Genomic DNA, 11,052 nt, shown 5'->3' on the forward strand with positions numbered 1-11,052 from the left:
AACTGGGACTGGGAAGGTCCTGGAAGATTAACTAACCCCATTTTCTGATAAATCTGGGCTCAAACTGAGATTGGGAAGGTCCTGGAAGATTAACTAACCCCATTTTCTGATAAATTTGGGCTCCAACTGAGATTGGGAAGGTCCTAGAAGATTAACTAACCCCATTTTTCCCATAAATTTGGGCTCAAACTGAGATTGGGAAGGTCCTGGAAGATTAAATAACCCCATTTTTCCCATAAATTTGGGCTCAAACTGAGATTGGGAAGGTCCTGGAAGATTAACTAACCCCATTTTCTGATAAATCTGGGCTCAAACTGGGACTGGGAAGGTCCTGGAAGATTAAATAACCCCGTTTTCTGATAAATCTGGGCTCAAACTGGGACTGGGAAGGTCCTGGAAGATTAAATAACCCCATTTTCTGATAAATCTGGGCTCAAACTGGGACTGGGAAGGTCCTGGAAGATTAAATAACCCCATTTTCTGATAAATCTGGGCTCAAACTGAAATTGGGAAGGTCCTAGAAGATTAAATAACCCCATTTTTCCCATAAACTTGGGCTCTAACTGAGATTGGGAAGGTCCTGGAAGATTAAATAACCCCATTTTCTGATCCTATTGATAAATCTGGGCTCAAACTGGGATTGGGAAGGTCCTGGAAGATTAAATAACCCCATTTTTCCCATAAATTTGGGCTCAAACTTAGATTGGGAAGGTCCTGGAAGATTAAATAACCCCATTTTTCCCATAAATTTGGGCTCAAACTGAGATTGGGAAGGTCCTGGAAGATTAAATAACCCCATTTTTCCGATGCTAATGGCCTCAAACTGAGATTGGGAAGGTCCTGCAAGATTAAATAACCCCATTTTTCCAATGCTAATGATAAATTTGCATTTAAATTGAGATTGGAATGATGAATTTGGGCTCAAACTGAGATTGGGAAGGTCCTGGAAGATTAAATAACCCCATTTTCCCCATAAATCTGGGCTCAAACTGAGATTGGGAAGGTCCTGGAAGATTAAATAACCCCATTTTCTGATAAATTTGGGCTCAAACTGGGATTGGGAAGGTCCTGGAAGATTAAATAACCCCATTTTCTGATCCTATTGATAAATCTGGGCTCAAACTGAGATTGGGAAGGTCCTGGAAGATTAAATAACCCCCTTTCCCCCCATTTTTCCCTTACAAACCCCCCGAGGAGCGGGGCCCCTCTGTGCCTGACGACACATTTGGCTTCCAGCCGGGATTTGGGGGGTTTGGCCGGGCTGGGACAGGCGCAGTGACCCCGTTTTTGGCCGTTTTTCCCCCAGAAACACACGGGCAAGTGGGGCAGGACGGTGATCGAGTACCGCTCGCAGAAGACCTCGCGCCTGCCCATCGTGGACATTGCACCTTTGGACATTGGGGGACCCGAGCAGGAGTTTGGGGTGGACCTCGGCCCCGTCTGCTTCTTGTAAAAAACAACAGAAAAAAGGATTTTTGGATTATTTTTTGGATTTTTTATGGTGTGGTCGTTTTGGGGTTTTTTTGTTGTCGTGGTTTTGGTTTGTTTGGTTTTTTTGTTGTTTTTTTTTTTTTTTAAACTCCCAGCCTGATTAATTAATTAAAAAAAAAAAAAAAGTAAAAAATGGGATTCACCCCAAAAAAGGAGCTGAGAAGTTCTGCACTGAAAGGGCTCACCCCGAATCAGGGAGCAACCACCTCATCCCAACACCAGAATCGAAGAAAAACCCGTTAATATTTATTTATTCTCTTCCTGGAAGACCTGTTTTTGAGGTCAGGTGGAGGTGGGAATGGCAGTGATCCCTTTTTCCCTGAAAAAAAAATTTAAAATATGGGATTTCACCCATCCAGGTATCAAAAATCCCCTCCTCACCCCAAATTTTCCCATTTTCCCCCTTCCCAGCAAGAGTGTTCATGTATAATATGAGTTTTAAAAGACACAAAAAAAAAATCAAAAAATGGTGCTATTCTTGTAAAACAAGTCTGTATTTTTTAACATCTGTTGGTATAAAATGAAAAAAAAAAGCTAAAAAAAAAACTTTTGGTCAAAAGTAAAATTTGAGTCGTGTCTTTTTTTTTTTTTTTGGGGTGTGTTTGTAGTAATTCAAATATTTCCTCCCCAGTTCAACAGCTATAAAGTTCTTTAGCTTGGGAAAATAAATCCTCATTTTGGGTTAAAACTGCAAATTTTTGGGGTTGGGATACTTCAGACTAAGGGGGAAGGGTGGGGGGCAAAATCCTCCCCAAAAAAGCCCAACCAAAAAAAAAAAAAAGGGAAAAATTTGAATTAATTGTGGAATTTTTGTCCCATAATTAAGACTGGGACAAGGGGGGGCTGTGCCCTCCTCCCCACAAATTTTATCCTGTTTTTTACATGAAAAAAACCTCAATTTTGGGGCTGTTTTGCAGCACTGGAAGTAGGAGACTCCACTCTCGCTGTGCCACAAAAAATGGAAATTCCCCTCCTCACCAGGCTGTTCATTACAAAAAGCTCAGAAATGGGATTTTATTTTTTTATTTTTTTAATGATCTTGACAAAAATCAGCTCAGTGACCCCGAAGAGCCCCAAAGCTGCTCAGATCTCTCCAGGCAGCTCCCGAGTGAGGAATTCCTGAGTTTCACCCCAATTCTTTTGGGTCAAAACTTCCTCTTTTTGCCTCTTTGGATGGCAAAAAATTACCAAAAAATTTCCCTCTGTGGATGGAGAAATTATAACTCGAAAAAGATTTTTTTAAAAAGCCATTTTGAGGCAGAATTTGAGTTTTAAACCCCTCCCAGCTTCCAAGTGCAGCAGCTGCCCAGTCGTGGCCAAGCAGAAAAACATTGGCAGGGGAAATTCATTAAGGAGGATTGGGGGATTAAAGAGGATTTTCCACCCAAAAGTGCCCTTGGAGATGCTCTCCTAATGGGCTTGGGGTCAAATCTTTCCCCTCCTGGTGCAGCCAAGCAGCAAATTCGGGGGGCAGCCCCCCCAAAAAAACCTTCAGGATACTTAGAGGGGGTGGGGGGGAAAGAGGGGGGAAGGGGATGTGGGGAGACCCCCAGAAAAAAAAGAGAAAAAGAAAAAAAAAATCAGGATTAAACCCAGGCAGGAGGGGAAGAAAATGGAGGAAAAGCCAAGTTTGGGATTTCTTCCTTTTCCTTAAAAAAAGAAGGAAAATTCAGTGGGAATTGGTCAGCAGGGAAGGAGGTTGGGATTGGGATTCCCAGCCGGGAATGGGACCCTGGTCGAGGTTTTCCCTCCTCATTTATTCCCAAAAAATCCTGGGAAGGGCTGGGAAAAATGGGATTTTTCAGCCTGGAGAAGGGAAGGGCCTTTCAGGAGAGCTGGGGACAGATTTGGGATAAAGGACAGACGGACAGGACATGGGGAGTGGCTTCCCAGTGGGATCTGGAGGTTTGGGTGGGATTTTGGGGAGGAATTCCTCCCTGTGCAGGCAGCGAATCCCAGAGGATTCCCCCTCCCTGGGGATGAGTTTGAGCATCCCCCCCAACCCATTCTGGGATTTTGTGGAAATCCATCAGCAAAACAGGAATTTTGGGGCAAAAAAAATCTCAGCAGAGCACTGGATTTAGGAAAAATCCAGAGTTTTTCTTTTAAAAATAAATAAATAAATAAAGGACAGCAGATGGAAAGATCCAGATCAGGTTTATTGAAGAATTCAGCCCTACAGAGGCTGCAGGGGCAGGAATCTCCTGCCAAGTGTGGATTTTGTGCCACTGTCACCCAAAAATCGTTATTTTCCCACAGAGGAAGGATCCCCTCACATGTAGCAGCGTCTGGCTCCCGAATCCCACGGGAAACCAGGGCTGAAATTCCAGAAAAAAACCTCCCCAAAAAGGGGCAAAATGCCAAAGGGCTGCGGGGGCCGAGCTGGCAGGAATGTGCAGCTCCCGGCAGGGAGGCCTTGGAATCCCGGCCTCCCACAGAACCCCCTCCAATCCCTGCTGCTTTGGGAAGTGGAGCACAAAAAGCAGCAAATTCCCGGATTTCAAACCCCAGGGAAGAGGCTCTGGATGCCAAAGGGGTCGGGAAAAACGAGGGAGAATTTAATTCCAAAGGTTTGTGTTCCTCTGCCTCCTTCCAGGGTGTAACAGAGGCTCATTCTGGGTGGGAACTGCCCCTTTTTGGGGGTCCTGAGGTGCTGCCACCGCCGAGCAGGAAAACAAACTCATTTCCCCTGAAAATTTACTCTCAAAAATCAAACCCATCCACCCCAAAACACCCAGAACAGGTGCAAAGCTCCGGGATTTCAGCCCCTAACTCAGGAGGGGACAGTTCCAGATTCCTCGGCAGGAAGGAGGGGAAGGAGCAGCCCCGGCAGGAGCTGCCGGGTTTGTCCCCGCGGGGCCACTCACGGTCCCTGCGCCGGCCCTCGGTGTCCTCAGGGCGCCCCCGGGGCCGGGGCCGTGGAGTTGGAGCTGCAGTCCAGGTAGTGGAAGGTCTCCAGGGTGCTCTGGGCGCTGTGGCCGATGTAGGAGAGCTTCACCGAGGTCCTGGCAGGGCAAAGGGACAAGGCAGAGTCAGCACAGAGTCCTCTTTTCCTCAAGAAAAACAAAAATAACCCCAAATTCCTGCGGGTTTTGGTGACAAGGTGAGGATTTGCACCCTGGGCTGGATTAGAACCTGGCCCTGAGGCGGATCTGGGGAAAAATCCAAGCAGGATTTTCTCCCTGGGGCCCAAAGCCGTGGCTGGAATTCCCTTGGGATTCAGGAACCACAAAAATGTGGGAAAAGAGCTCCAAGAAGCCAGAGCAGGAGAGGCACCCACCTCATGAGGATCACGATGTTGTGGACCTTCACCTTGGGCAAAGTGCAGAAAAAACTGGAAATAGATCAAGGAAATTGGTCAGCAAGTGAGAAACTTGAGGAATTTGGGGGTTTTTTTAGCAGCTCCTGCTGGTATTTTCCACTTTGGTGTTAACAAAACCATCTCACAGCACCTTGAGAAAATTCCTGGCGAAGGAATTGAGCAGAAAAAGCGAGTGATTTCCAATTAATTTCCCAAATTTTAATCAAAGCAGCTCCACCCCCTGTCCCTCCCCAGAAGGGAGCAGTAAATCCTTACTACACGTAGGACAGGGATCCACCCAGCTCTGCCTTCACGGTGAAATTCACCTGCAACAGAGCAGGAAAAAAAAAATCCCATTTCAGTGCAGCCTCATCATTCCTGAGGGAGTAAAAGCAGCCCTGAAAGCAGGAGGAGAGCTGAGCTGCCAGGATTCCCAGTTTGTACCAGTTTGTCCCTCAGGGGTTGGATGCTGGAGACGTTGGTGAGCTGCTGCCTGCCCACCACGGTGTTCATGTACTGCACCTGGCTGCTCAGGCTGCTCACCGCCACCGAGTAAAAGTTGGAATTCCTGATCCTCAGCGTGGCCTGGAGGGGATCAAAACCAACCCTGAGCTCGCTGGGTGCTTCCCCTGGGGGTTTGTTCGCACGAATTTGTGGAAAATTTACCGTGATGGCCAAGAGGACGGCTGAGTTTTTCCTGTCAAACCACACCTGGACCACTTTGATGCCGTCGTCGTTCACCAGCACCGAGTGGGGGAACAGGAAGAAAACGCCCAGGCCGGAGAGCAGCAGGCAGAGCAGCACCGAGAGCAGCACGTAGAGTTTCCTTGGGGACAAAAAAAAACCAAAAAAACCCCAAAAAATTAAATTTTCACCTCCTCTGCAAGATTCGGATCCTAAAAACCCCCAGCCTTTGTTTGGTTTCCTTGGAAGAGGAACCCAAGAGTTTAAAATGGCTCCAAATTTGCACTTTTGGGGTTGGGAAATGATCCATTAAATCAGTTTTTTGGGGTCTTTTTGCAGTTGCTACCAAAACTCCAGTGAGGGGATGGAAGGTGGGAGTGGGATTGCGGTGCCCACGGTAGAAATATTTAAAATCACAATTTAAATCCTATTTTTTGGGGTGAAAACAACCCGTAAAGGGATAAAAGAGCTCCTCCCTTACGTTCTCTGAGGACGGAGCCGTTGGTCGCTGTAGGGGATCAGAGCCACCAACTCGTTCACCTGCTCTGGGGAGCAAAATGGAAATAACACATTAAAAAAGGGACTTTTTATGGGGATAACACACTAAAAAAGTGATTTTTTTATGGGAATAAAACACTAAAAAAGTGATCTTTTATGGGAATAACATTAAAAAGTGACGCTTTATGGGGATAACAGATTTAAAGTGACTCTTTATGGGGATAACACATTTAAAAGTGACCATTTGTGGGAATAACATTAAAAAAGTGATCTTTTATGGGGATAACACATTAAAAAGTGATCTTTTATGGGAATAACACATTAAAAAGGTACCTTTTACGGGGATAACACATTAAAATTGACTCTTTATGGGGATAACACATTAAAAAGTGACCTTTTATGGGGATAGCACATTAGAAAAGGACCCTTTTCTGCGCTGTTTAGAGCTGGGGAGTTGAGGAGCAGCCCCACCTGTGGGGATGCAGCCGCTGCCTTGGCAGGTGGGGCAGGTGACGCTGTCCTGGCCCGTGAACTCCATGTAGGGAATCTTGGCCGCGTCCTGCAGGGGCTCCTGGCTGACCGAGGCCTCCTCATCCTCCTCCTCCTCCTCGGCCTGGCTGCGGCTCGGGGCGGCCGGGGAAGGCACGGAGCCCATGGCGGCGATGGTGGGGACGGCCTGGGAGAGGGGCAGGAGCAGCTCCGGGCTGTTCAAAGGGGTTTTAAAGCCATTTCTAAGCTACGGTGCCGCTCCAAGGGGCCCCACAGCCGCCACAAAGCGCCCCCGTCCACCACAAGGGTCTTCCTTGGAGAAAGGGAGTGCATCTCCAGCCAGCCAAAAGCCAGCGTGCCCCAGGGACCCCCTCCTCCTCTGAGGCGGCCCCCAGACCCAGACACAGCCCCGGGGCTCGTCCGCGTCCCCTCGGGAACAGCCCGGAGACCCCCGAGAGGAACAGGCCCCGCTATGGAGCCCCACCGAACAGAGTTCCCCATCCTCGAGGTGCCCCTCACTCAAGAACCACCCTCTGAAGACCCTTCTGTCAGAGACCCCCGCCCTCGGGGACTGCCCCTGCACAGACCCCCACCCTCAGAGCCCCCCACCCTCAGAGACCCCCCTCCCTCAGGAACTGCCCCTGCACAGACTCCCACCCTCAGAGACCCTCACCCTCAGAGCCCCCCTCCCTCAGGAACTCCCCCTGCACACTCTCCCACCCTCGGAGCCCCCCTCGCTCAGAGCCCCCCCTGTCCAGGCGCGCCCCTCACAGACCCCTTCCCTCAGCGCTCTCCGCCAGGGGGCGCCCCTCTCCCGCCGCCGCCGCAGCCCCGCCCCCGTCCCCGCGCGCAGCCGCCGTCGCTGTGGCAACCGCGCGAGCCGGAGGTGGGCGGAGACTCCCTAGGGCCACGCCCGTCTCTCGTCACGTGAGGCGGGCGGGGTTACCCAAACCACGCCCGTCCGATTCTGCATACGTCACGAGGGACGGGCGGGGCTTAGAGAGCCACACCCCTGTCGTTTCACCCAAAGCGCACGCGCCAATTATCAGGGGTGGGGTCAGTGACCACACCTTTCATTTGCATGTGTTGGGCGTGGTCGGAGCCGCGCACGCGCAGAAGCAACGCGTGGTTCCGGTTGGGCGTGGCAGGGCGGGGCGGGGCGGAGCGTGACGTAAATCGCGCGCGCGCGCAGCGTGGGCGTGCCGTCCGGAGCGCGCATGCGCAGGGACGGGAGGGGTGGGGCTGGGAGCTGTATGGAGCTCGCGAGCCCCAGTTTGGGGATCCCTGTCCCAGTATGAGCCCCGCCACACCAGTACAGACTGGGGCCGCACCAGTGGGAGAGCCCTGCTCCCAGCACGGAACGGCCCCGCACCGGCACCGAGCGGTCCCGAGCGGTGCGAGCTCCCCTGTCCCGGTACGGAGCGATCCCGAGCGGTGCGAGCCCCCCTGTCCCGGCACCGAGCGGTGCGAGCCCCCCTGTCCCGGTACGGAGCGGTCCCGAGCGGTCCGAGCCCCCCTGTCCCGGTACGGAGCGGTGCGAGCCCCCCTGTCCCGGTACGGAGCGGTGCGAGCCCCCCTGTCCCGGCACCGAGCGGTCCGAGCTCCCCTGTCCCGGTACGGAGCGATCCCGAGCGGTGCGAGCCCCCCTGTCCCGGTACGGAGCGATCCCGAGCGGTGCGAGCCCCCCTGTCCCAGCACCGAGCGGTGCGAGCCCCCCTGTCCCGGTACGGAGCGGTGCGAGCCCCCCTGTCCCGGTACGGAGCGGTGCGAGCCCCCCTGTCCCGGTACGGAGCGGTCCCGAGCGGTCCGAGCCCCCCTGTCCCGGTACGGAGCGGTCCGAGCCCCCCATCCCGGCACGGAGCGGTCCGAGCTCCCCTGTCCCGGTACGGAGCTGTCCCGAGGGGTGCGAGGCCCCCTGTCCCGGCACGGAGCGGTGCGAGCCCCCCATCCCGGCACCGAGCGGTCCGAGCCCCCCTGTCCCGGCACCGAGCAGTCCGAGCCCCCCTGTCCCGGCACGGAGCGGTGTGAGCTCCCTTGTCCCGGTATGGGGCGGTCCGAGCCCCCTGTCCCGGTCCAACCCCTCAGTTTCTGGGGAAAACGCCCCCCGGCCATTCCCTCCCACCTGCCCCCCAGCCCCGACAGCTCCCGGGACTTTTTCCCATCACACCGGAGGGAAAACCGGATGGGAAACGAAATCCCTCCCTCTCCCAATCGCCCAAACTACAAAAATAAAATCCACGGCAAAATGAAAATATTTTGCGAGCTCCAGAGGCGCCGCCTGCCCGGCCTGTCCGTGTCCCATGGAAATTTTATGGATCATTTCTTCTCTCCTTCCCAGGAGCGAAATTTCAGGCAGGGGGAGAAATTCCCGGCTCTCCTTCCTCCCTTCCTTCCTTCCTCCGTTCCTTCCTCCCTTCCTCCCTCCCTTCCTCCCTCCCTTCCCGCGCCGTCCCGGGGGCTGGAAAAGGAGAAGGGAGAGGGGTTGGGAAAGGAGAAATCCCTGCCAGACCCTTGAGATGCGCAGAGAATTCCCAGAGTAGGGAAAGAACCGAAAATTCCCCCCGCAGCCTCCTGCCGCGTCCTGGGCTGGATTCCGGATTTTTTACCAATTTTTTTCTGCCCCCAGACCCAGCGGGAATGGGCGGAAGGGGGAAAATTCCCCTTTTCCAGCCAGCGGGTGGGACCGTGGGAGCGCTTCCCGGGAAATCTCCGCTCTCCCGGGATGGGGCGAGCCCGGCCCCATCCTCCGGGATGACGGAGCGCTGCTCCAAGGCCGGGGAAACATCGGATTGGGGCTTCCCTCCTCTTTTCCGTGCGTCCCTCGGGGATTTCTGAGCCCTGGAACGGCATCGTGGAATGGCAGGATTTTTTTGGGAGGGTCCTTGGAGCTCATCCAGCCCCGTTGGTGCCGCACCTGCCGCCCTCCCAAGCCCCGTGCAGGGACAATTCGATCCCTTCCAAGCCCAAACCATTCCATGAAAATCTGAGGATCCCAATTCCTGCCGCTCCGCATCCCCGGGCCATCCTCCTCCTCCTCCTCTCCCAGCCCCGCCGATCCCTTTTTCCAGGCTGGAGCAGCACAAAAACCGCGGCTCCCGCTCGCAGCTCTTGGGATTTGCAGGCAGGAATGAAATTCCGTGCAGGAATGAAATCCTCCCGAATCCTGCCCGTGCCGGCTGGCCCGGGGATGCGGAGCAGAGCCGGGATCGGGCCCCGAACCCCTCGTGCCGGGGGGATCGAGGGCAGAAATCAGCAAGGAATCAGGAGAGAGGGAGGGAATTCAAACCCTCCTCGGCCGCAAACCTTCCCCAGAGCTCGGGAGGGGGCACAAATTCCCGCTGGGAAAAAGGTAAAAATTTGTCTGGTGCGTGGCGGTGCCGATGGGGAAAAACCTCGGGGGATTTTGGGACATTTTTTTTGCCATCCCAAAAGCACCGGGATGGAGATGAGCAGCTCCCACCACCCCCCGCCCTCCCGGAATCCTTCCGCGCCACGAAATTGCCTCTGATGAGCTCCCATTTCTTCCCAGACGTTGTTTTCTCCTCCTCGGCCTCATTAAATCAATTTAAAGGCGATTTCGAAGCGTTTTCCCCACGCAAACCGCGGCGGCTGAACCCGGTGCCCGCGGCTGCGGGGGCTCTGCTGCGCCGGGGGCTCGTTTGCTCCCGGGATTTTGGGTTTAGGGGACACCCGGTGAAGGATTTTGGGTTTAGGGGACACCCGCTAAACCCAGGAGCAGCCGCGGGGCTTCTCCGGGAGCTCCTCTCGCTGCGGGTGGCTGCACCCCGGGTGGGGTTTTGAGGATAGAAAGGGGAAAATTGCCGAATATCCCGATTTTTCAGACTGGGGGTGCAGCATTGGAGCATCTTTGGGTTGGGCTGAGCTGGCTCTGCCCAAAATCCAACATCCCAAGTCACCAATAAGAGGATTTGGGATGGTCAAGGTCGGTTCTTGCTCTGTCCCAAACACTCTCAGATCCTTCAGGAGCAGCCAAATCCGCGGGTCCCCAGGCTCGGATCAGCCTCGGGGGCTGTGGGGACAGCGGGAGCAGCGGGAGCAGCGGGAGCAGCGGGAGCCGGGAGCGCTGGGGGTGGCACTCTGGCGCTGGTGGCATTTATTCTGTCCCGGTACAGCCCCGGGCACTCGCGGGGAGCGGGGTCGGCTGCCCGAGCTCACCGGGCTCGCGGGAAGGGGGGCAGCCCCCGGGGCACCCCAAGAGTGTCCTGACCCAGCTGGGCGCTCCCGGGCGCGGGAGAGGGGTCGGGTGGGCAGCAAGGACAGGGCGGGCAGCGGGCACGGGGTGGGCAGCAGAGGCCGGGTGGGCACCGGGTGGTCAGCGGGGTCCGGAGGGCACCTTGTGGTCAGTGGGGTGCGGGGGCACCGGGTGGTCAGTGGGGTCCGGGGGGCACCGGGTGGTCAGTGGGGTCCGGGGGGCACCGGGTGGTCAGCGGGAAGCCGAGTAGACAGCGGGTGGACACCGGGTGGTCAGCGGGTGGTCAGCGGTCTCGGGACCCTCCGGGGAAGCTCCCGCGCTACCGGGGGCCACGTGTAACGCCACGCCCCCTTCGCCGTGACCGCGCCCATCTCTG

At 54.8% G+C, this 11,052-nt stretch overlaps 2 protein-coding genes across 2 annotated transcripts in view; one reads left to right on the forward strand and one right to left on the reverse strand.

Annotated features, from left to right (window-relative positions):
• Positions 1 to 1,453, forward strand: part of COL2A1 (collagen type II alpha 1 chain) — a gene marked incomplete at both ends in the record, with an annotated part of 39,556 nt that extends 38,103 nt beyond the window's left edge. Inside the window, one exon of the mRNA XM_084223467.1 lies at positions 1,307 to 1,453. Coding sequence (XP_084079593.1) covers positions 1,307 to 1,453 — 147 coding nt within the window. The remainder of the gene's footprint in view (positions 1 to 1,306) is intronic.
• Positions 1,454 to 4,276: 2,823 nt separating this feature from the next.
• Positions 4,277 to 7,310, reverse strand: TMEM106C (transmembrane protein 106C). The gene is made up of 8 exons (XM_084223591.1): positions 7,239 to 7,310; positions 6,446 to 6,678; positions 5,958 to 6,021; positions 5,459 to 5,618; positions 5,237 to 5,377; positions 5,069 to 5,118; positions 4,772 to 4,825; positions 4,277 to 4,496 (listed from the first exon to the last, which is right to left on the reverse strand). The coding sequence occupies exons 2-8, from the start codon at positions 6,627 to 6,629 to the stop codon at positions 4,385 to 4,387; spliced, it is 765 nt and encodes a 254-aa protein (XP_084079717.1). The 5' UTR covers positions 6,630 to 6,678; positions 7,239 to 7,310; the 3' UTR covers positions 4,277 to 4,384.
• Between the last annotated feature and the right edge of the window lie 3,742 nt (positions 7,311 to 11,052).

The sequence above is a fragment of the Fringilla coelebs genome, assembly GCF_963513975.1.
Source record: "Fringilla coelebs genome assembly, chromosome: 30".
Lineage (NCBI taxonomy): Eukaryota > Metazoa > Chordata > Aves > Passeriformes > Fringillidae > Fringilla > Fringilla coelebs.